This window comes from Sus scrofa, chromosome 13 (genome assembly GCF_000003025.6).
Source record: "Sus scrofa isolate TJ Tabasco breed Duroc chromosome 13, Sscrofa11.1, whole genome shotgun sequence".
Lineage (NCBI taxonomy): Eukaryota > Metazoa > Chordata > Mammalia > Artiodactyla > Suidae > Sus > Sus scrofa.
The window spans coordinates 81769256-81795937 of NC_010455.5; the positions used below are offsets into that span (position 1 = coordinate 81769256).

Sequence of the window (26682 nt, forward strand, 5' to 3'; positions counted from 1 at the left end):
TTTCGTTGTTCTGTTTTGTTTTGTTTTGTTTTTGTCCTTTTGCCTTTTCTTGAGCCACTCCCGTGGCATATGGAGGTTCCCAGGCTAGGGGTCTAATTGGAGCTGTAGCCACCAGCTTACACCAGAGCCACGGCAACACGGGATCCGAGCTGCGTCTGTGACCCACACCACAGCTTACGGCAATGCCAGATCCTTAACCCACTGAACAAGACCAGGGATCAAACCCTAAACCTCATGGTTCCTAGTCGGATTCATTAACCACTGCACCACAACGGGAACTCCTCGGCTCTGTTTTAATTTCTCAGTTTTTCAGGCCTTCTTATATAAGAGTCATTTTAATGTTCCCCTGTTATTGATATCCAGGTGACTTCCAAGTCTGCATTCTCTTTCCTTAACCTCTCCTCACTCATTCTCATTGCTTCCCTATTCTGGGGCTCTGTCCTCATCAGTCTATTTCATGGCTTCTTCCTTTTGTTTAATTTCCCAACATCTCTATTGGGATATAATCTACATACCATAAAATTCACCCATTGAAAGTGTATACTCAATTGTTTTTAGTATATTCATAGAGTTGTGCAACCATCATCACATTCTACATTTAGAACATGTTCATCATCATCACAAAAAGAAACCTTCACTCTATTAGCAATCGCTCCCATTTCTTCTTTTCCTCTCCCCCAGTCCTAGGCAACAGCTACTAATCTACTTTCTATTGCTATAGGTTTGCATATTCAGAGCATTTAATATAAATGGAATTATATGTGGTATTTTGTGACTGGTTTATTTCACATAGTATATTTTTAAGGTTCATCCATGTTTTAACAAGTATTCCACTGTATAGGTATGTACCACATTTTATTTATCAGCTCATTGGTTTGATGATAGTTTAGTTTAGGTTGTCTCCCATTTTGAGGTATTATGAATAATGCCATTATAGGAACATATGTTTTATTTCTCTTGGGGATATAATAGAAGTATATGTGCTGGATCTTGTGGTAATTTTATGCTTAACACTTTGGAGAACTGCCAGTTTTCAGGAGGTCTATAAATTAACTGAAATTGTATGCAAAACTGTGAGTGTTTGTAAACACGTATTTTTTTTTTTTAAAGGACACCTGGCTTCCTTAACTTCTCAAAGGGATTTATAACACAAAAGGGGCTAACAAACCCTGAAATTTTCAAATTGTGCTCTATAATTTGTCATTCCTCATTGTATTAAAACTGGTTTAGGAGTTCCCTTTGTGTCTCAGTGGAAATGAACCTGACTAGTGTAGTATCCGTGAGAACGATGGTTCAATCCCTGGCCTAGCTCGGTGGGTCAGGGATCCAGTGTTGCCATGCCTCAGACCTCTGCTGTGGCGGTGGCAGCCGTAGGCTACTGTAGGCTGGCAGCCGTAACTCCGATTATACCCCTAGCCTGGGAACTTCCATATGCCACTGGTATGGCCTTAAAAATGCGGGGGGGCGAGCAGGGAGGGTGTATCATCTGTGTCAATCATTTACTGCTGATGAAAATAAGGAAAAGAGAAAGTTACTGCTTTATGTTCTTACAACTAGGCGATTACCAAAATTGGGCTTTATATTGAGGTGTTTGGCCCTGCAATTCAAGCCCTTAATTAACCATTTTGCTCAACTGCTTTTTAGCATATAGATGCTTCAGAACCACTGGCCTAGTCTGTTACCTCTGACTTAAAATACATACCTCAGTCTGTGTTTCTTACTCCAAAATTTTGTTTAATTATTCACCTTCAGAAAGCCTTTGTGACTTGGACATGCCTCTGTTCCTTTCCATGTTGGGCATGCGTATTGATTGATTGATTGTCTTTTTGTCCTTTTTTAGGGCCACACCACGGCATATGGAGGGTCCCAGACTAGAGGTCTAATCGGAGCTGTAGCTGCCGGGCTACACCACAGCCACAGCAACACCACATCTGAGCTAAGTCTGCGACCTACACCACAGCTCATGGCAACACTGGATCCTTAACCCGTTGATCGAGCCAGGGATGGAACCTGAAACCTCATAGTTCCTAGTTGGATTCATTTCCACTGAGCCATGATGGGAACTCTGGGCATGCATGTTTAGCTTGTATAGTACTTACTTATTAATGTGGTCTGTGAAATTGTTTCAATATGATCCCTTTTTCCACAGTTAGACACCACATTTCTCAATGGCAGGGGCTTTATTTTCTTTTCTATCTCCTTATTCTGCTTATTCTTTATATAGTAAATGTTAACTGAGCAGTGGGAGAACTGGTAGCAAGTAACCATTTTAGTACCCTGAAGGATGTTAGGGTGATCAATTTTGCCATAGCATATCACTGGAATAGCTGGGTAAGATAATGCTGCAGTGTGAGGGGTTTGTCCGATACCAAGGAAAGGACCTCAAATACTAGGAGGGAACCTCATTTCTAATTGGGAATTGAATTTTCTGATAAAATAGTAAAATGGAGGAATTGAAGATGAGCATGATCATGTGAAAATAAATGAGATCTGTATTGATAATTGTTTTTAAAACTTTCAGGAAAAAAAGTTGAATAGATATCTTTTTATTATTACTAGTAAATCTATTATCAGTCCTTATTGAATTACACTTTGTCAAGAAAAACAATTTTTTGTAAATGAGGAACACTGACAAGAGAGCATTAGGACATATTACAGTACAAACATAAGGGATTTAGACTATTTATATAAATAAAGCACTGCACTTTGAAGGACATTCCTTTCTAAATAATAATTTTCTTTTTCAGAGTGATCTTGGAAAAAGAAGGACCTCGTTCCTTGTTTAGAGGATTAGGCCCCAATTTAGTGGGGGTGGCCCCTTCCAGGTAAAAAAAAAAGTACTTTTAAATTAATCAAATCGTGGTGGTCTTGTTTCAAGCTTAATGAAGGGAGATGCTGAAGAGAACTCAAGGTGATAAGGATAAAGTGCTGTAGTATAACAATCAGGTATCAGTAACCATCTTAAAGAATAGGCATATTATACCATGTACAGGTACAAAGGACTTCTTAGAGGGGCGAAGGTTTTTTTGCACCAAGTTCAAGAAGCTAAAAAGCGCTTGATGTACAAATTTGTAATTTTCCTCTGATTTCTGTTTATCTTAGATTGACTTTGTCATGATAGAATGCTTCAGAGTTCACATTCAGAGTGAAAATGTATATACCCAGCTCTTCGTATTCAAACAGTGTTGCAGATACATGTCTCATCTTTCAACTTTTTATAAAGGTTCTTTCTTTTTAAAATATCCAAAATTTCATTCTCATTGTAAAGACTAAAAAAATATACAAAGTTTGACATACCACCTTAAACACATCACCTCTCGTCCTTTTCACCTTCCCACATGCACTTATTCTTCTCCCCTTAGATAACCAACATTGATAAACAGTTTGGTTTATAGTCTTCCATTAATTGTTCTGGCTTATCTTGTTCATAAGAAGTGTAATATGTATGCTTACTATCATTTACATTAATTGAATCATACTAAGATTTTTTCACAAAGTTTGTCTAAAAGCTTTTTCCATGAAAATAGGTAGAGTTATTTTAAATTGTGTAATATGACTGACCCCTTATTGATAAGCTTTTAGATTTATTTCCACAGTTTTGCGGTTAAAAACAATGATTTTTGTGAACATAGTTGTACCATTAGCCTTGAGTCCTTAAGCACATATTTTTCTTTAGGATAGTTACCTAAAAAGTAGAATTTCTAGATAAAAGGGTGTATGAACATGTAAAGTTAGTGAATATTGTTCAGTTGCCTTCAGAAAAGGCATGCCATCTTTTTATTCTCAAATATTGAATCAGTTGCTCTTTATCCATGTGCTACCAGGGTTGGCTCCTACTCATGTAGTACTTGCCAAATTGACTAAATGTGATTTTTCACTGTTTTAGTATACCTTTGTTTTATTTTTGGTGCTTTCAGGCCCTCCTTCCTGTAATTACTTGTCATTTGTGTATCTCCTCTGTGAATTACCTCTATTTATTCCTTGCCCATTTTCTCATTAGGATGCCTTTTTTTCTTTTCTTTTTTTTTTTTTTTCTTTTAAACGTCAGACAGTAATGTGCCGATGTCACAACAAGGTTTCAGGGAGGCACATGTCACACAAGCATGTGAACACCCAATCATCATGCTCATGAAGTAGGAAAGGACCCTGCCTTTTTTTCTTATTCATTTCTAGCAATGCTTTATTTATTCTCCATGATTTGGTATCATTAAATACCAATTTTTTTCCTTTTCATGAAGTAGAAGGCTTCATTTTCAGTTATATTAGCTTCCCTTTTTTCTTAAGCACATGAAAAAAGCACAACAGTGAACCTCTCCTCATTTTTACTTGTTTATTTACTCTGTATTATATTGGACAGATAATCAGGATTGTTGGAAAAAAATAGAATATTTGATACAGCAAGCCAGTAACTGAGTGCCTGGAAAGCTAAACAGTGAGGAGGTATTTTGGATGCATAAAGTCACAGTTAATAAGTTAACAGGGAAAATATTTACAAACTTAATGCAATGTTTACAAATGTTAGGAAACATGATCTGACCAGATGGGACTGATTTCTTTTGCGATTGTTTTGAACTACTGTTTGTGTAGTGTAGACTGGCAGATAGCATAGTATCAAAATTGTTTTACTATTTACTTTGATCTCGGGTCAGTTCTGCCTTCCTCTCTTCAAAAGAACATATATATGTAGAGAGAGAGAACTCATACCACATTTACTTAACTCAAGCATATTTACTTTTTACATAGGCCTTCCAGCCTTATCCATGTGTTTTTTGATCATCAAAGTCTTTATACTTTTTTGTTTCAGTTAGTCAGTTGCTGTCTGAATATTGGGGTGAGAGTGTCTGTTTGAGGATGCTTTAATTTGGGTTTGTCTTTAATGAGTCAGTACCGAAAAAGCACCTCATGGTCTTCATGAAAAAATGTGTATGTGATGTTACATGAGAATGTAACAAAGACTTTATATTTTTAGATTCCTTGTCTCTAAAATAATAAAGATAACCTATATGTCATTTAAATCTTATGAATTAAGCAACATACTTATTGACAAAATTTAAATCTTTATTTTAGAGCAATATATTTTGCTGCTTATTCAAACTGCAAGGAAAAGTTGAATGGTTTATTTGATCCTGATTCTACCCAGGTACACATGATTTCAGCTGCAATGGCAGGTATGAATATATAATATTAAAAACAAAGACTTTTCTGACACCTAGAAACTTAATTGAATTTTGATGAATTTAACCTTGTGAAGTTAAGGCAGTTAATGTGCTTTTCATTGATTCACATCTGCAAATGTGATTTTTACATTTATTAGTATACAATAAATTTGATCAGGTGGTATATGTAAAATCTGTTGCCAGTTGGCATTTTTGTATTTAGGAGTTGTGACAGCATGCAGGTAATATAATATTGACATTGTCTTGTGTAGCGCACTGAATATTTTGTGATCATTTTTAACAGTTTTAAGAATCCAACCATAATCAACACTTATAAGTTACAGAGCTGTAATTTACTCTTTTCTCCTCAATTTCTGTTAGTGCCTTTTCCCTTTTTGCTGCATGTTTTGGCTTCTGTCTGAAATGTGCCGGCAGTTCTTGGTAAAGTATTCATTTTGTCCTGTGCTCAAATGCTGAAATTTTTGTGAGTGATGTATTATTACCGATAACTCAGTTATTGTAATGTATGTATTGAAAAATGTGTTCATAGCATTCCACATAAATCACACTAAGGTAGCCCGCAAAATTTAGGCACCAGCTATATGTACATGCTTGCTATAGAAATGTTTTCAGGAGCTTTTCTACTACCATCATTGATGAGAATATATGATTTTGCCTTAAAACAACTAATCATGGGCCTCTGCACTGCCTTAAATTGGGAGATTGGTTTTACCAGTGTTGTTCTGGAATCATTTGCTGCCATGCATGTTGAGACAAAGCCATGACCTTTGGTTCTCATTGGAAAGTTCTCTGTAGTTTTTTGAGATTTGTTGCATATTTAACCAAATCTCACATTTCCAAATTATGCTATGACTTTATAAAGCCAATAATAAGTACTTTTATCAACTATTTATCAATAAATTGAGTGTGTCATGTGCTTAATAATGAGTGCCTTAAATTGTTAACCATTTTCTATTTAGAAATAAAGTGGATCAATTTGAACCACATACTTAATGAACTAAGTGTAAGTTTGAAATAGTAATTTCTGAAATGTCAAAAGCCTTATAATAAATCTAGCATGTACCTTACAAATTATTTTCATGGCTTTTTATATTTAGTAATTGTTGACTGACTCATTGAAGTTTTAAAGCTGGAAGGTAAAACTTAAAGATCAAGGTGTATAATACTCTTATTTCCCAATGAAGAGAGATCTTGGGCAAGTTAGGAGGTAATTTATGTGAATCTTCATTACCTTATTCTTGGAATTAGTGTGTTACTCCACATAGATCTATATTTTGAATTTATTCTTTAATACCACAAAGATCATCTATTTACAACTAGAATTTTTAAATGTGTTTTTATAGATGTTGGATACAAATAAATATGATTTTTCCCTCTTCAAATTTGAGTGTAAAAGTTAGTGGCTAAACTATTAGGATTTTTAAGAATATATTTCTGGATTACCAGTGTTTATGTTTTTGTTTTTTAATCCCAGAAAATTGTAAAGAAATGTTAATCTTTCTTTTTTGAAAGAATTGATACCAAGAAAGTAGGTAAGCAATTATTTTAAGGTGAGGATAGTTGTTATATATAATGTAAATTCAGAATATCTTCATTCCCACTGGAACATCTTTTTTTAATGAGAATATCTCGTCAGAATTTTTATCACTATATTTGTATTACATTGCAAAGAATTTCAGTGGAATTGTCGTTTTTGCACTTTTTTCTCAAATGCATACAAATATTAATTCATAGTTTTCTGTTGTTATCTGTACATTGATACTATTTCCCAACTTGAGTTCCTTGAATTTTGGTAAATTGATAGTCTTTTACTTGTTCAGAGAGTATTGTACTTACACACTTATTGTATAATTTGATAATACTTCTTCCATTTGTTAGCAGTTAGATTTTTCTCAGAATTGTTCCTTCAAAGCTTCCTTGCACTATTCATGAGCATTAACATCTAGCTTTGCAGTTTTTTTATACTTAGCTACGTGGTTGATGAAACTGAATGGTCCCATACAGACTCATTAAGGTAGCCTTTTGCCCCCTTCATTCTTATAATAATCTAGACCAGATTGCACTGGTTTTTCCTCAGGATCATTTTTAGAAGTTTTCAAAATATGAATTAAGGGTGCAAAGTGCTTAGAGGCAATCATGTGAAGAAAAATTGTTTTTTAACTGGCTATTCAAAAAAAAAAATGCTAACCTTGTCACTTTAGTATCCAAAAAATAAACTAAAATATACCATTAACGCTAGCGTTTACAAGATTTTACCACATCAAATAGCAAATACATTAAGGATGTAGTAACATACCTTGTACATAATTTTTATTCCAAGCAGCCTCTCAGTTCAGTTGCATTTTACATTTTATCCATATGAACTTGAGTTTTTAGATGCTAAACCTTTTTAATTAAAAGAACAGTTTATTGGAGTTGCGGGTTGTGTCGCAGTGGTTAACAAATCTGACTAGGAACCATGAGGTTGCGGGTTCGATCCCTGCCCTTGCTCAGTGGGTTAAGGATCCGGCATTGCCGTGAGCTGTGGTATAGGTCGCAGACGCTGCTCGGATCCCGCGTTGCTGTGGCTCTGGCGTAGGCCAGTGGCTACAGCTCCCATTCAACCCCTAGCCTGGGAACCTCCATATGCCATGGGAAGCGGCCCTAGAAAAGACAAAAAAAAAGTTTATTTAAAGCCATTTTATTTTCATTTGTTTTAGCATTTCAAAGGAATAGCATGAGAATTTGTAAATTAAATTTAAGCATAAATTTTCATTCACTGAAAATTTTTTTCCAGTTATGAGGCTATTTAATCAAATTAAGTAATGGTGACTCTGTTTTACCTGCCCCTTTTTCCTCCTACATACGACCTTTGCTAGATTAAGTGTATCTTAGCTATTTAAGGGTATTTATTTTCTTAAGGGTATTTGTGGTTTTGTTTAAATGAATTGGCATATCCTATGTACACCTCGAACAGGCATGTATACAAAAAAATAGTATTAATTTTTTTTCTTTCTTTATAGTAACTCCCAATTTTGAAAAGTTTTTGTCTGGAATGTATATACTTTTATATACAACAGTATGGATTTAACTGAAATGAATTTTGATTTTTATTGGATTATGTATTCACACAGTGATTGCTCAATTTTTTAAAGTTTATTATTAAAGGTCAAATTTTTGCTCATTAATGTAGAAATTTTGGGAGTTTCTGCTGTGGCACAGTGAGTTAAGGATCCAGCATTGCTGCAGCTGTGGCATAAGTTGCAGCTGCACCTCAGATTTGATCCCTGGCCCAGGAACCTCAGTATTCTGTGGGTGCAGCCAAATAAGAAAAAAAGAAGGACTTTCCATTGTGGCTCAGCAAGTTAATAACCTGACTAGTATCCATTGAAGATGCAGATTCAATCTCTGGCCTCGCTCAGTGAGTTAAAGGATCCATCATTGCCACAAGCTGCAGCATAGCTTGCATCTTGGATCTGGCATGGCTGTGACATAGTCCAGCAGCTGCAGATCCAATTCGACCCCTGGCCTGGGAACTTCCATATGCCGTGGGTGTGGCCCTAAAAAGACAAAAATAAAGAAATTTTGTCTTGCATACGTAAAATATTTTTTTTAATAAGTTGTCCATGGCAGATTATTCAGCCAGATGGATGGTTAGGTGTTTTGTGTGTGTGTAAACATTCTTCCTATTTTGTTTTGTAGAGCACCAGAAACTAAATATAAAATAATCCAAAATGTTTCATAAAAATGTATGTGCAGTATTACTGATCATAGTGCAAAAGTTGAAAGGTACTATTGTAGCAAATTATATTAAAAAAAAAAAACTATAGTTACAAAATGAAGTAGAATTTCCTGTTTTGAAAGAATAGACATTGTGATTTCAGCTTTGATCATGGTAGATAATAATGGTAGGAAAATGGAATATGATAATCCCCTCTTAAATATTTTCTTAGATTCCCCTGGACAAGGTTAGCATTTTTTCTTTAAGGCAAAATTGATCTTCTTTTAGGTAAGTATATGGACTCTGAAACTGCTACAGATGGCAGAATTTTCAGTACTCGGTACATTTTTTTTAAAAAATCATGGCCCATTCTAATACTCCTTTCTTTTCTTTTTTAACTTAAATTTTTCAAAAAAAAAAGTTAGATCTCACAGTAAATATTTCTCAAATCCTTCCAATGGGATTCATTTTGTACACATGTTTCTGATGAGGTCACTGCTTGTTGTTATGATACAGAAAAGCCTGTGTCTATTTTAGGCATTTACTGTACATTTCTCCCGAGAAAAGAGTGAGATCGTGTCATCTCATGCTCCCCATCCGCAGGTCACTTCCTGTAGAAATATGGACTAACTTAAACCTCGTGAGTACTGATCTGAGCATCTCTTGCAGCCTCTAGTTATAAGAAACACACCCTGGGAATTTATAATAGCTGTAGAATTAATAGAAGGCGGGAAATGAATTTTTATTTCCTGAATTTGTGTGTGCATTATCTGAGTATTTTGTAAAATTTAATTCTGATTCCTTTATAATATTTCTTCTAGAAGAAAGAATGGGGTAACTTTTCAGTCATCATGTAGTAAAAGCCTGGGGTCTTTAGTTTGGCCATAGTAGCCGTGACCTCCAAAGAATTCCTTAACAGTAATTAAGGTTTACATAGCTATAAATGGTATCATACCGTCTGACAAAGTTAAGGAAAAAATAGTAGTTCTTTTTGCTTTAGCATAACATTTTCAAAGTCTAATAAAGTGCCTTCCATTCTCTTGTCTGTTGATACCTGGCTTTCTACTTTCTTGCAAAAACATTGATCTTAATACCTGCTTTTACTTTCCAAATACAGGGCAAGAATATGGGATCTTAGCTGTTTTAGTTTTAATTAGTTTGGGGTTTTTTTAGTAGTAGTTTTAATACATTTCTCTTAGAAGGTTAGGTGGGTTTTGTTCTCACAAGTTAATTGAAATAAAAAGTACTGAAAATGCAATACTACAGGTATCACTCACTTAATGAAATAGACATTTTCAGCTAGTTTATTGTAAGAAGTATTTCTATTGATCTGGTTTTTAATTGGTTTACATTATTAAAAAAGAGTCATAAATGGAGCAAAACTTTTAAAACTGCATTTTAAAACTTCCTTAGGAGTTTCTGCTATGGCACAGCAGGTTAAGGATCTGGTGTTGCCATAGGTACAGCATAGGTCGAAGCTATGGCTCAGATTCGATTCCTGCCCCAATAACTTCCATATACCACGGGTGCAGCCAAAAAATAAAATAAATAAAAACTTTAAAAATTTCTAATAAAATATTAACCATAGTATTAAAGCAGGGCCTTTTACTGCCATTTTGCTTTAACCGACTGTGGAGCAATAATAATTCTTCTTAATCTGAAAATAGATTCTTCGTATACTTCCAAATCAATTTTAATGTTTAACAAGGTACTCAGTATTAATATGAAATGCATATTATCAAAATGTCACAAAATTTAAATGCTAATATCAAAATTAATAGGAAATTTCTAAATTTCAGGGGCACCCAGTATTTTAGTGTATGTTCATCTTAGAAGAAGTAGGAATATATGTTTGGCTTTGGCTATTTGTCAACTTCAAATTGACTTACATAATTCTAAGTAGTAAGTTTTTGTTTTTTCCTGCCTGTTTCATTTTTTGAAGTAATAGATTATATTTTCTAGATCTAATTAGACTAATACTGTTTCTGTAATTTATTAGAGTATCTTTGGTTAAGGTAATAGGATAACATAAAGCCCAAGGAGCAGAACTGATAAAGGACCAATAGCTAAAATCTTATAGGTTATGCCTCAATTCGTCATCTAACTTAATGGTTTACTGGCAGTTAGGCTAGTGTCTTTTTGTTAAGAGCTAGCTTGTTACTGGAAGAATTGAGCCAAGAGAGTGACAGTAAGCACAAGCTATATAGAGATAAGATGACAGCAATCTCTCACTTACCTAAATTTTAATGTCATGTTCCATAGGTCAATCTATGTCTGGAAATGAATTTTAGTTAAGTGAGAAATACCTGTTGTTTGCTTCCTGTCATTGTTTATTTATTAACATTTACAGAGCATAATTAATACTATAAATTGCGGGCATTTAAAAATGTATTCCTAGTAACATTTATAAATATTTATTGTAATATTTTTAAATTTACATATATTGGGTTTTTCAGCCTCTAATTGAGGAATTTGGTGACTTGGAAGAGTGTTAATAGACTTGGACACTAAGTTTGTTTTTAAGCATAGAGCTTTTGATGCACATCTTTTCAAATAAAATACAGCAAATTGAATGAGATTTTTATATAGACTGTTTTTTAGAAAGTTTGATATAAGCATTCCTAGTCTTAGGCTTTCAAATTTTAATAAAACACTTTTTTTTCTTAAAATTTCCACAGAATAATTAATAAAAATCATTGTGAGTAGTGCAGAGTATTTTGTTGATTTGTGCTGCCTAGCAGCTTTTTACTAATAAACCAATATTACTGTACAGACATTTGTGATACAAATATTTAAGTTTAATAAGATAAAGAATCATTAAATTTAGGAATATGACCGGAATTCTGATGTCTGGTGCACATTTGCTTTAGAATATAATTTGAATATCTTTAGTTTGACTTTCACTGAGAAAAATGAGATTCAAGAGAAAAAAAAAAATAGTACTCCATAACTTTACTCTGTTAAGCCAGACCATGCAAGAAAAATCCTCTCCAAACAAAATATTTAAGCTAATCCGACAGTTTCATATTTTTCTTCTCTATCCTTTTACCAGAATATATGCATGAAAAGAACCTTTTATTTAAAACATTTTCCTGACACCCTTTCCAACATGTTACCTTTTTATTTTTAGTACTGGCTGATGCTTACCAAATTGTTGGTCCCTTTCTAATTTTATATGTATGTATGTATATATGTATGTATGTAGTATTAAAAGCATTCAAGAGAAATGGAGACTATATAATCATTACTAAATTATTAAAGGTGTTATTAAACAAAACTTTTATTTCATTTATCTTGATAGATTCAATTTGAGCATCTCTTTGTGAAACACCTGGCTGTTTTTTTACAGTATTAAAACATTAGATTAGAGAGTAAAATTTGAGTTAGCTAATTAACTGAGGTTACAGAAGGGAAAAGAACCTATGAGACTAAATTCCACTTTGTAAAAAATTTAGTAAAATTGTTTTGCATTTGTAGATACACCCATACTATGAAAGTGAAGAAAGGTTTATGATTAGTTCTCCAGTATATGTTAATTGAAAAACTAAATTATTCCTAAGTGCACCACAGCATTTTTCTTCCTGAAAATACTTTACTAATGTTAAATGTGCTGGTTATATTTCAAAACTTTCTAAAAATAAAGTGCTTGACCTGCTAGTATTTGATAGAAAATATTAAAACGTTTAAGATCCTAGGAGTTCCTGTCGTGGCTCAGTGGTAACAAACCCAGCTAATATCCATGAGGACATGGGTTTGATCCCTGGCCTCAATCAGTGGGTTAAGGATCCGTCATTGCCACAAGCTGTGGTGTAGGTCACAGACGCGGCTTGGATCTGGTGTTGCTGTGGCTGTGGTGTAGGCTGCAGTCGCAGCTCCAATTCAACCCCTAGCCTGGGAACTTACATATGCCATGGGTGTGGCCCTAAAAAGAAAGAATAAATAAAACAGTTAAAATCCTGAGACATTTATTTCTACATGTGTGTTTTCACTGAATTTATTCTAATTTGAATAAATGTAGGTTGATGTATGTGGCTCTGAAATTTGAGAAGCTGATCTTTCATAAGCAGGATGTTAAAACCCTATTTTGTATAGATGAAGCAATCTTTGTAAATCTCCTTCATCAAGATTGCATTTCATGTGCTATTTTCCCATAATACTAGGAAGATGGCAAGTAAAAGATATGCACTACCCTAGAAACATAGTTCCAGATGTCATAATTTATAGCTTGAAATGAGCCATCTTAGGGCACCATCTTTCTGCACTGATAGTTAATACATAGTACTTTAGTTTTAAAATAAACTAAAGCTACCTTCTACCTTAAGTTGCTCTCTTCAGTGTCTATAAAAGTGACAGGGAAGTTCTGATTTGTAACTTTTTGAACTTTTGAGTTTTTGTATGTTTTTAAGTGGATGAAAAATAGATCTGTCCTATGAACCTTTGAGAGAAACATAAACTTAATCTCTGTGATACCATCATTTTAACAGTGTTAGTATTTGTCTCCATAAAGTATTCATAAGGCCAAAACAACAGTCCTTTTTGTTACACAATCAACTTAAGCTCAAATATTAGTAAATGCTAACATTTATGTAGACTCCATTTTGAACATAGTGATTTGTGATGTTAGTTGAACCCCAAGTAGCTGTTAGTAGAGTTTGCATGCTAAAAAGCCCTAGAATACACAAAATTTCTATGTGTTTGTCTGTAGAAATGGGTTTCTAAATTTAGCTTAGAGAGTAGAGGGTGCCCCAGAGGATTTTCTAGATATGTTGAAAGAGGTATATATACATTCAGATATTGCTCTTAAAATAATCTTTTTAGTTATGTTCAGAATTTGAGACTGTAGATTGAAAATAAAGTACAAATGTTCGTGGTTGGATAGATTTGTAAAATGTAAAGCGTACATCAGCTGATAGTTTAAATATTTATATATATTTTTCTTTAATATAGATTTATATAATTTTCAAAACCTTAAAGTTAATAGTGTTCTTCATTTTTACCAAAGTTCATTTTAAACATGTTTGTTTAGGTTTTACCGCAATCACAGCGACCAACCCCATTTGGCTTATAAAGACTCGGTTACAACTTGATGCAAGGTATGTTAATTCATTTAAACAAAATTTGTTAAGAGTTGGTGTCAAAAAAATAAATAATTTAAGTTTTTTATTTCTTTCCCTGTAGGTAGCATTTAAAAGACATTTCTTCTACTGGGGGAATCATAGTGAAGATAATAAGTATTTTTACAAACTTGAAATGATGTCCTTGTAGATGCTGCACCCTTAAGTAGCACAAAGAAAGTTTTTTGGGCACAGCACTCAATAAATACTTCATAACTGTAGAGGTCCTCATTCACTGTTCACTGAGATGAAAGATACAGCAATTGCCTTCAGTGGATCATAGGAAATTTGACTTAAATTCACCCAGTCACTTTTGGGGAAGAACCAAGTGGGCTTGGAAGAATCCTTAGGTACACAGAAATTAGTTGAATTGTACTCCTTGCTTTCGGATATTCTGTCATCACTGGAGCCGCAGTCATTCTTTACATGTATGTTAGTAAATGCAAAAGAAATTGTCTCAACTTAGAACTGGATTTATTTAATATAATATGAGGCAGTTTTATTTACCTTGTTTTTATCTTGAGCTGCAAGTCACAGTGTATTCGCTTGGTTTCTTGTTTGTTGTTTTTTGGCTGCAGATGTGCAGCAGCTTGCTATGGATCTCAGTTCAAGGGATTGAACCCCAACTGCAGAGTGCCAAACCCTAACCACTAGACCACCAGGAAATTCCCCACAGTGTATTTGAACTAAAAGATTTTGTTGCTTATTCCTATAGTACATACATGATTCAGTGAAACTGAAGATTCAGTGTAGTATATTTTGCATTCAGTAAAATAAACCACTTATATGTTCCTGCCTAATATGACCAACTTGGGACAAAAGAATAGGAGATCTAAAACGAATGTTTCAAAATTCTGGTTTTACCCCTACATTAATTAGAGTTATTTTTTTGTTAGATTGACATACTTCTATGTACTTTATTTAAAAATCTGTACTACTTTATTTTTAATAAATTAGATTTTTCCCTTTTGCTTTTCAGAAATCGTGGGGAAAAGCGAATGGGCGCTTTTGAATGTGTCCGTAAAGTGTATCAGACAGATGGACTTAGAGGATTTTATAGGGGCATGTCTGCTTCGTATGCTGGCATATCAGAGACTGTTATCCATTTCGTTATTTATGAAAGTATTAAGCAAAAACTGCTGGAATATAAGATTGCTTCTACAATGGAAACTGAAGAAGAGTCTGTAAAAGAAGCATCAGATTTTGTGGGGATGATGCTAGCTGCTGCCACCTCAAAAACGTGTGCCACAACTATAGCATATCCACATGGTAAGAGGACTTGATGTATATGAGTAATCTGTTAATTCAGAAATATTTTCCCACCTCTGCCAATTAGAGCATTTATAATTTTACTTAATTCTGGTGTAACAAAATGCAGTTAACCATATTGGGACTAAATCTGTATAAGTGACATAAGGCTGTTTTAATAGATCAACGTATGTATGCTATAGTAGCATGGTGGTGGTTTAGCATGGGTTCTGGACATTCAAATTTCAGCCCAGAGTCAGATTCCTGGCAAGTGACCGTTGGCCAAGTTTCTTTTTTTTTAAAAAAGTGTGACTTTTGGACAAATTTCTGTTTTTTTTAATAACATTTTGGATGTAGATGGTATACTAGATACTTTATGTTATTGCATACATTATTGCTAATCTGCACAAAAGTCCGGCAAAGTACTTATAAGTCTAGGTATGCCAGAACATAACCAGAATTGTCTTCATTTCAGATGGGAAAGCAGAAATGTTAAGATTAAGTAACTTGCTCAAGGTCACATAACTTACTCAGTGGTGGAGCTTAAATTTGAGTTGAAGTCTACGGTGCCAACGACCAAGCTATTTTACATGGTTTCATGTTGGCAAATGAGTATATATGAATGATTTTTAAATACCTTTTTAAGTTTTACAGTATTAGCCTGTTTCTTTAATAACTAAGGAAGTCACTTAAGAATTTCTCTGCCACATGCTGAGGGGTTTTTTGTAACTTTTTTGTTGTTATGTTAAAATGTAGCCTTTGATTTTGGAATATTTGGTTTGGGTTTTTAATCGAAGTGCGTTACTTTTGTTATGCTGATTAACATTTACATTCACCATGTAAATCTAAGGCTCTGTGATTAAAGTTGTATCTGGAAAAAATAAAATAGGGCTACAAATTGAGTATTCCCTCCAAAATGTAGTTTATTTGTTTATTTATTTTGTCTTTTTAGGGCCGCTTCCCATGGCATATGGAGGTTCCCAGGCTAGGGGTCTAATCAGAGCTGTAGCCGCCGGCCTGCACCACAGCCACAGCAACACGGGATCTGAGCTGCGTCTGTGACCTACACCACAGCTCACGGCAATGCCAGATCCTTAACCCACTGAGCGAGGCCAGGAATTGAACCCACAACCTCATGGGTTCCTAGTCGGATTCGTTAACCACTGAGCCATGACTGGAACTCCCAAAATGTAATTTATGAATAAAACCAATTCCTTAACCAAATTGGACTATGAACCTAACCCCTCATTTCCTGAGGGCCATTCCTAATTTATTTAAGAGAAGTCAAAATAGGATGGTACCAGCAGCATTGTGTAGGTTCTGGCCTCCCAAGGGGAGGGCTAGGACAGCGACCTGCTCAAGTAAGAGAGTGAGTTTGGAGAGCACCCTGTCTCTTTAGGTCCGATGGTGTCGTTATAGAAGAGGTGTAGTTTATAAACAGAATATTTTGGAGTGGAATATATGTAAGTGGCATGGGTTTTTAAGACAGGACATAAGAGATTTCAAATGTTAACATTTACAGTGAAAGTCACTTTCGCTCATTTCCCTCAGGCCCATCAGGAATAGTGTGTTGACAACGTTTGCAAAATAATGAATGTGGAAAGAATAGGTTCTTTAGTTGAAACTCTGAATTCTTGTCCTAGCCTCTACCTTCAACGGAGTAAAACTTCTTAGTAGCCACAATTTCTTTATCTTTTTTTCTTTCCATTTTTTTCATGTTTAAAGTTTTACTGAAATAGCATTGATTTACAGTATTGTGATAATTTCTGGTGGACAACAAAGTGACTCAGTTATACATATACACACATCCATTCTCTTTAAAATTCTTTTCTGATGTAGATTATCATGGAATATTGGGTAGAGTTCCTTTGCTATACAGCAGGTCCCCATTGGCCAGTCATTCCATATACACAGTGTGCATGTGCCAATCCCAGACCCCCAGTTCACCCCTATCCACCACCCCACCTGTCCCCTTTGGTAACCATAAATTTCAAAGTCTGAGTCTATTTCTGTTCTGCAAATAAGTTCATTTATATCTTTTTTTTTTTAGACTCCACATATAAGTGAAATCAGACGATGTTTGTCTTTCACTGTCTATCTAATAACTTCACTCAGTTATGATCATCTCTTAGGTCCATCCATGTTGCTGCAGATGACATTATTTCATTCCTTTTTATGGCTGAGTAATATGCTGTTCTGTATGTGTACCACATCTTCTATCCATTCCTTTGTTAATGGACATCTTTGCCTTTTAAAATGGAGAAAAATCTAACTAATCTTTAAATCCTTTTCAGCTTTGAAAGTTTATGATTTTTGCCTAGTTGCTTCCCAGATGGCTCCTTTTAGCTGGCAGCTAATGTTTTAAACATTTTCAACCTTCTCCACATGAAATTTCATGTTGGTAAATGTGGACCATTGTGAATAAATTAGTAATTCTATTTTCTCATTGTAATGTCCACTTCTAAAAAATCTTGGAGTTCCCGTCGTGGCGCAGTGGAAACTAATCTAACTAGGAACCATGAGGTTGTAGATTCAATCCCTGGCCTTGCTCAGTGGGTTAAGGATCTGGCATTGTTGTAAACTGTGGTGTAGGTGGCAAATGCGGCTTGGATCTAGTGTTGCTGTGGCTGTGGTGTAGGCTGGCACCCGTAGCTTTGATTTGACCCTTAGGTTGGGAACCTCCATATGCCGCAAGTGTGGCCCTAAGACCAAAAAGAAAAAAAAAAAAAAAAAACTTCCTTGCTTGTTTCTCACTGCATCGTTCTATATTCATCTTTTTTTTTGTCTTTTTTTTTTTTTTTTTTTTTTTTTTTTTTTTTGTCTTTTTAGGGCCATGGCATATGGAGGTTCCCAGGCTAGGGGTCAAATCTGAGCTATAGCCACTGGCCTACATGACAGCCACAGCAAGCCTGGATCCTTAACCCACTGAGCAAGGCTAGGGGTTGAACCTGTGTCCTCATGGATACTAGTCAGATTCATTTCCTCTGAGCCACGACGGGACCTCCTATATTCATCTTCAATACTACCTCTGTTTTCTTTCCTACTTCACCTTTTTGTAATCACATCTATTTTCCCTTGTATTTATATCCAACATAGAACTGATAATTGGTTTAATCTATCTTTCCTCATTCAATAACCTATGAAATTTCATAATTAGTATACATTGTTTTAGCTGGCTATCTTAGGGGGTTGGTGTTATTATAATAACTAGTTTCAGTAAGTTATACATTAAAAATCACTCCTCATGTATCCTCAGCTTACACTTACAGAGTTTGATAAATGGGACATGCTCAGTATTAGAAGGGTATAAATCTACTACTAGTGTTTAAATAAAATGACTTTATTTTTCTCCCATACAGAAGTTGTAAGAACAAGACTACGTGAAGAGGGAACAAAATACAGATCTTTTTTTCAGACATTATCTTTGCTTGTTCAAGAAGAAGGCTATGGGTCTCTTTACCGTGGTCTGACAACTCATCTGGTGAGACAGATTCCAAACACAGCCATTATGATGGCCACCTATGAATTGGTGGTCTACCTGCTCAATGGATAGCACCACCAGGCTGCTGTACTATAAAGAGGGAAGACCAAAAGATACAGTGGACCATGGAGTACCGAAGCCAGCATGGTGGACAGAAGGAAAATAGTTTGGGAACATGCAACTGTGTATTGCCTAAGTGGAAGTTTGGTTGTAGGAAGTAAAGTAATCATAACCACATTACTTAGTCTTTTTAGTAATGTGACAAAATAAACCTTGGCTGCCTCTGAGAAAAAGCCTTTATTAGAAGCGGTCCTTCCTCAAAGTTGCCATTTTTCTCTACCATATCCATGGGACACAGTTGGCATTTTGTTGATTTATGGCAATCAGAATATAGTGTTTATTCCATGAGCACTTTTCCAGTCTTCTAGACAAAACCATCCCTAATTATATATACTATAACTATCCAAAAGATAGTATTGACAGTCGTAAATTTCTCACTTCTGGCTTGTATATAATTCCTCTAAATTGAAAAATAACAATAAGAGTATATACATTTCCTTGAGAGGATCTGGCACAATATTTTAAAGTTAGCTGTTTGGTATTAGTAGTCACTGTGTTTGATAACAAATGAAGTAGTGTCTAAATATTGTGTATATTTTGGTTTCCACTGCTCACAGGTGCTTTATGTTTAGCATAATATAAACAATTTGTTTGCTAATGTATTAACTCAAATGGTAATAGTTTGAGACAAAATAATCCACTAAAATATTGATTCTTGGCCATTTCAATAACTTGAGCATGTTCTCTTATTTTTTTCCTAACCTTATGCTACATGAACAAATGCAATTGTCTTCAATGATTTATTAATTATGAGCTTGAATTATCACCTGTCACACACCAAGGTGTCATTTTCTTAAAAGGGAAAAATTTACTGCTTCAAAATCTTTTATTTGGTTTCACATTAAGAATTTGAACCTTTGAAATATTTCCAGAAGACCTGCATACATTGCATTTATTTAGTGGAGAAAATGGTAATTTTCAGCTTTACCCTTACAAGGTGTTTGTTTTGTTTTGTTTTGTTTTAAGGTGACATTATAAATATCTTGAGCAGCATAAACATCATAAAAGAGGGGCCCTCTTGAGCAGGTAGCGATCCTAGTTGACTTACGGATTTATAAATAAACTACTTTGCCAAGAAATTTGTTCCATCCTAATTTTTTGAATGGCAAGTCATAGAGTAAATTCAGATTAAGTGTGTTAACAGGATGTAACTTTTACATTTTGCCATTGAGTTCAGCTGCACCTTTTAACACTTTAAATGTATTATATGTATGGCCCTTATGAAGATATTTGCTGTAATTCTGTTAAAAGACTTTTGCTTATGGATGTTGCTATACTGGCTTATGAAACATACAATTACGCGCCAGTGTGGTACTCATTTCAGTATACATAAACTGTACATTTTGTGCAATGGCTTTATCTTAAGAATGAATTTTTGTGAATGCACTTTGTGGCCTTTTTTTGAGGGAGGGGTTGGGATTAGGAGAGAATTCCCATGTTAAGATTATTTTCTTAAAACATTGGTCATGTATTAGGCAGAAACAGTGTTCATAACATTTTTCTGAGGTTAGGTATTTTGTTTTGGAGATCTGTAATATAAATGTTTTAAATACTCTATTTTCACTGCAGTGCCCCTAACATAGAAAATAGTGTGTCCTTGCAAGCTTTCTCTGCTGTCTCTAGTAAAACCAGTGCCCTCTTAAAATTCATTCACCTTTTTAACTTCCTTATAATCAATAGTAACTGGATGTTTTTGAGGTGCTTCGATTGGAATTAAAAATATTCCAGTCTATTTGGAGACCAAAGGCAAATTCAGTTTCATTACCTTTGGAATTATTCATACTTTTTGTGGTGAATTTCAGCTTTGACATTTATTGTGAGGAACATGCCAAAAAAATAAAAAATCATTAAGAGGTTTCCAATTTGCATCTGTAAAGAAAGTGTCAATCTATGGTGTTTTCATTTTCAGGTGCCACTTATACTGCCTAATACAGTGCCATTTGCCTTGTGAAGATCTGTAAACATTAGTTGTACTGAATGTAGGACAGAGACTCTGATCTCAGTGCCCCACAGATGATTAAGAATGATATGAAAACCAGCAGCTAAGGAACATCTTATTTAGTCGTAGCAAATTCATAACAAGTGTCCTTCAAGGATGAACACATTCTATTCCTGTTTGGATTTGTATTGACCTTTTAGTGCATTATATTCAGCTTTTAAAAGTGAGTGTACGTATGTGCTGGAAGGAAAAGATCTTAAGAGTCTCAGACTTTGCTTCTTTGTGCAACAACTGGAAAGGAGCAGTGAAGTTTATTTTAATTGTTGTTTTTTTTCCCCCAAAGTACAATCTGTTGTTTATGTAGGACAAAAATAATTTTAAAAAGAAAACTTTATATAAAAATTGTTTATGAAGTTTCTCTGAAACATTTCTTTGGAATTTTTTTAGATTGATGCAAATGCTTAAAAAGAAAAACGCATACCTAAAGCATTGGACTTCTTTAAAAGAAAACTTTTATTTTTTATGTATTTCCTGTCAGTTAACTTTTTATTTCTAGTATTAGAGGTAGTCAGCACTCCTCAACTTGATGTATACTTTATTGGAGAATCTTCTCAGAAAGTTGAACTTATTCAGGTTAAAGTGGTACATACTCTCATAGAGAGCAGATAAGAACTTTGTTACCTGTCACAGAAACAGTTTACTAGATTTCAAAGTCCAAATCTGAGAATGACCAGCCTGTGATTGTGGGGTGCCATACAGTGCTTTTAAATCCAGGGAAAAAACTGTATCACCAAAGCTTTTGTCTTGGTTTTCTTTACGTATGTAACTTTGTGGAACCAACCTTATTCGATGGGACCCACGGGTAATTGATTTTTAACTCTGACACCAAGAGAGAATATCAATACATTATTTAATCCAGCCTTTGTCTCCGAAAGCCTAGTGCCCATTGTAGAATAGCGTTCTTCTATTAGGACCAGCAGAGTTTGGGTTGTTAAAAATGATGAGTGTTTACTCTTTTACTGGAGTGTGAATATGTCAGCATTTTAAGATTTGTTTTAAAACACTGAAAATATTGACTTGATCTTGAAGAACTCAATTGCTAGGAATCAGTTTATCCTATACTCTTCTGTGTGGTTTGTGCTGTCTTTTGTTGTTTACGTGCTCCTCTGCCCAGATTGATAATACTATAGGGTTCCCTTTGAAGCTGATAGAATAATTCAGCCTTTTTTTCCTCAAGTATTGATCATGACTTTAAACATTCCTAAGAATATAGGTATTTCTTAATGATTTAAATTGGGATTTTAATTATAGAGAAGTATTTAATATAGTATACTCTGCCCACACACATCTCTTCTCCATCGTGCCCTTATATTTCTCAACCTATACTCTGCTTTTAATGCTACTCCTTTTATTTAATTTTTTGTTTTGTTTGTTTGTTTTTGTTTTTGTTTTGTTTTGTTTTTTTTTGGCTTTACCTGCAGCATATGGATATTCTCCGGCCAGGGATCAAACCCAAGCCGCAGCAGTGATAATACTGGGTCCATAACCCCCTGAGCTATAGGGGAACTCCATATGCTACTCCTTTTAGAAACTGAAGAGTCTAGTTTTACTGATTTCTTTGTGTTAATAAACATTTTGAATGTGTACCCTGCATATGTGAACAATTAAATTATGACCTGTCAGTCATAGCTAAGTAATCAACTTCAAAGTGTTGATGTCCTTTGACCATTTATGTGAGGTTTGCTATTATAGCATTTCTGTCTGTGGCTGTAAATTATGTGCATTTACTTCGTATTTATGTTAACTAGCTGAATTTTATTTGAATTGTTAAAATTTAAAAAATTAAAATATGCTTATGAAGATCTGGTGTTTCATTTTGGGGGTTTTTTTTCCTACAGTGTATCCTGATATTTTGGTATACTGAGAATATAATCAACACTTTAGGAAGGAATTTCTATTGCATATTCCATAGGTTTATTGATCTGTAAGTCTAGTCCATTCATGTATCAAAGTATCTAATTTGCAAAGAATATTTGAGAAGTTGGAGTCTGGTTAGGTTATGGTATGTATTAAGTAGTGCCTACCCACTTACAGTTTGTCTATTTGTTTTTTTAGGTTTTCCCAAAGCATGCTACTATCAAACATCACCCAGTTTTGTGGGTGAGGAAGCCAGGACAAATTTGTCATGTTCCATTTCTAAAGTTAACATAAAGCTGAAATTGGAGTGTCCACTGTGGCACAGCAGATTAAGTATCTTGCATTGTCTCTAGTGGTATCACAGATTTGATCCCTGGCCCAGCAGAGTGGGATAAGGATTTAGTGTGGCCACAGCTGTGGCTGAGATTCAACCCCTGGCCCTGGAACTTCCATATGCTATGAGTGCTGACAAAAAAAAGAAGTTCCCGTCGTGGCGCAGTGGAAACAAATCCGACTAGGAACCATGAGGTTATGGGTTCGATCCCTCTCAGTGGGTTAAGGATCCAGCGTCGCTGTGAGCCGTGGTGTAGGTTCTGGCATTGCTGTGGCTGTAGCTTAGGCCAGTAGCTATAGCTCTGATTCGACCCCTAGCCTGGGAACCTCCACATGCCACGGGTACCATATGCCACGGGTATGGCCCTAAAAAGGACAAAAAGACAAAAAAAAAAAAAAACTGAAATTGGCCTTCTAACAGTACTTTTTTCCACTGAAGGCTGAAACAGAATGAAGGTAACTGACAAAATGGTTGAGGTTGGTATTACTTAGCTCAGGTGTCCAAGTTTATATCATGTGGATATGTGTTCAGTTCTACATATCAGGAGCTGAGATAGAGGAAGGAATCTGAGTTTGATTCTTTAAGGTTCAAGTGTGACGTCTCCATAACTGATAAAAGGCAAGCAAGCAAAATGAAGTTGATTTGTTTCCATTATGTTTTTGTAACGTACCGACCAGCTGCTGGCTACCTTTATACATGGAATCAACTCTAAGTTTGTAGATTGCTATGTTTATTCAGTGATTTCCCCAACAGCCTGTAAGTTGGGGGAATAGATAGATGATGTTTAAAGGGATGTTGGGTGGTGAGATCTCTGGTGGTCTAGTGGATTTGGCGCTTTTCACTGCTGTGGCCCAGGTTCAATCCCTGGTCTGGGAACTGAGATCCTATATCAAGCCACTGCATGCCCTGGCCAAAAAATGAAAGGTATGTTGGTTACACCCAGGCTTTTTTGATTTAGGTGTTCTGAATATTATTTCTGTGTTTACTCACTACACTAGCTTACTCATCTTTAAAGGGAAGATTGGCTCAGAATGAAACATTGAAGAGTAATGGGAGGTGGAGCTCAATGAGTAAATTGGAACAAGATGAACTGTTTTTGAAGCTGGTCTATATAGACCTTAGATTACATCCTGAAGCTACTGGAGAAGCACTGGATTCTCCCTCTCCCCCTGCCCTGCCAAACCCTCCAGCCCAGTAGCATCACTGTGACATAGAAAGTCAGACATTAGGTTCAATTTGTCTTAGAGAGCTGCCCTCAATTATACTATCTATGAACCACAAGGATGTCCTATTTCTCTGAAGTGTCATGGTGATCAATTCTCAAAAAATCTGGAAATGGTGCCTGGGGAAAAAAAATATTTTTGCATTTTTAGGGCCACACCCATGGCATATGGAAGACCCCAGGCTAAGGGTCAAATAGGAGCTGCAGCTGCTTCCCTACACCATAGCCACTGAGTGTGGCCAGGGATCAAACCCGCATCCTCATGGATACTAGCTGGATTCGTTTCCACTTCGTCGCAGCAGAAACTCCAAAAAATGGTTTTTTAACCAGGCTTTGAAACAAGGACAAATTTCATGGGCCTGATAAAACAGGGAAAGGCGTTCCTTGTTGAAACAGTTTTCTAATGGCCCAGGAGGAAAAATAGCCCATTTAAAAATTTTTTTCCTGGGAATTGACTCAAAAAGTAACTGTCTTGACATTTTGAAACATGGTAGACCCATGTTTTCTCTTAAACCTAGTCAAATTCAAAGACACTATTATATCTAGCCCAACAAAATTTAGTGGTAGATGTGTTTTCTGTGACCTAGTTCCCTACTGTTAAAAGCACCTCATAACAATTTGAATCTCGTTGTCAAGGATGGATAAATCGCATTGTCAATGGCTACTTCTGAATCTTAGCTTTCAAGATTGTCCAGTAAAATTGATCAAAATTGTATATATACTAGCTGTTTTCGTTTCCCAGGTTATTTGATCTGTGTTCCTAAACTACTGATTTGAGATTTTGTGTGTTTTGTCTCTACATTCCTAGTATGTGTGCTACAGCAACTGGATGATAATATGAGTAGAAATGAATAGTTACCTCACACAATTGTAAACTGAGAAGAAGACAGTATCTTTGTAATCTTGGAGTAGACAAGGATTAGCATTCACAAAACACTTTTTTTAAAAGAAACATGAAAATGTAAAAGACATTAAAAATGAAAACGCAGCCATGGCCAGAAAATATTCACAATATATCTGACAAGACATTTAATAAATAAAATTTTTAAAGGCAAAGACCTAAACACTCACTTTACAGAAAGTGGTAGATACATGAAAAGATACTTAACATGACTCATGCATTAGAACCAAGATTGAACACAGCAATGCTACCCAGTACAGTGACAAGTATATACCAAAGATGTACCAACAACCGGAATTCATACCTTGCTGTTTAGAGAGTAAAATGATACAGCTACTTCAGAAATATGCCGTTTCTAGGAAAGTTTAAAACTATACTTAATTACCTAGAATTAATTACTGGGTGGGGAGGCAAGTGTTCCCAAGAGAACTGAAAGTGTGTTGGCTGATGTTCACAGCAGCTTTCATTACTGAAGGTGGTCATCAAGAGAAGATCAATTTTGGAGTCCCTGCTGTGATGCAGAAGGATCAGTGGTATCTGGAGTGATGGAACACAGTTTCCTTTACTGCCGGGAAGAGTGGATTAAGGATCCAGCACTGCACAGCTGTGGCCTAGGATGTCTGATCTCTGGCTCAGGAACTCCATTCGCTGCAGGGTAGCCAAAAAGAAAAAAGAAAGAAGGTCAATTTATTTTCACACAGTGAATACTCCATAGTGAAACAAAAAATGTGGATTTAAAAAAAATTTAAACTTTAAAATTTTTTTAGGGCCACATCCAAGGCATACGGAAGTTCAAATCAGAGCAGTAGCTGCTGGCTTACACCACAGCCACAGCAACATGGGAACTGAACCACATCTTCAACCTACACTGCAACTCAGCAACACCAGATCCTTAACCCGCTAAGGGAGGCCAGAGATAAAAACCACACCACCATGGATACTCGTCGGGTTCATTTCCGATGAGTCACAGTGGGAACTATTTTTCATTTTTTTGGCCTAACCAAAGGCATGTGGAAGTTCCCTGGCCAGGGTTCAAACCCATGCCATAGCAGCAATCCAAGCCGCCGCAATAACAGCACCTGATCCTTAGCCCACTGCACCTCAGGAGAACTCCAACAAAATATGTGTTATTGCTACATGCAATAGTATGGATGAATATTGAAAACATGTTAGGTGAAAGTAGCCTGGTACAGCATAGTATATGCTCTATTCCATTTGTGTGTCAAAAACAGGCAAAACTAGTCAACATGATAGAAGTCAAATTAATGTTTACCCGGAAGTGTAGAGGTGAGGTTGACTAACAAGGGGCCTAGTGAAACTCTGGAGTGATCTGGATAGTGGTGAAACAGGTGCATACACAATATGAAAATCATGGCCATACATTTAATATTCGTTCATTTTAGCCACGAAATTTAAAATCTAATGCAAAATAAAAATATTTGAGGAAAGGAGTAAATTTTGAGTGAAAACTACAGAATAAAACCTGTGAAAACTTGAGATACTGGAGTCAAAGTACCAAAATAGCCATG

The 26682-nt window shown here is 35.4% G+C and overlaps 1 protein-coding gene across 2 annotated transcripts in view; it reads left to right on the top strand.

The window, feature by feature from the left end:
- The window catches only part of SLC25A36 (solute carrier family 25 member 36), a 41681-nt gene extending 19067 nt beyond the window's left edge, over window positions 1–22614 (top strand). Inside the window, 5 exon segments of one of the 2 annotated variants that reach the window (NM_001244793.1) lie at window positions 2748–2825; window positions 5068–5168; window positions 13904–13970; window positions 14971–15260; window positions 18599–19007. In NM_001244793.1, the coding sequence (NP_001231722.1) occupies window positions 2748–2825; window positions 5068–5168; window positions 13904–13970; window positions 14971–15260; window positions 18599–18792 (730 nt within the window). In that variant the 3' untranslated portion in view covers window positions 18793–19007. 2 annotated transcript variants of the gene reach the window in all.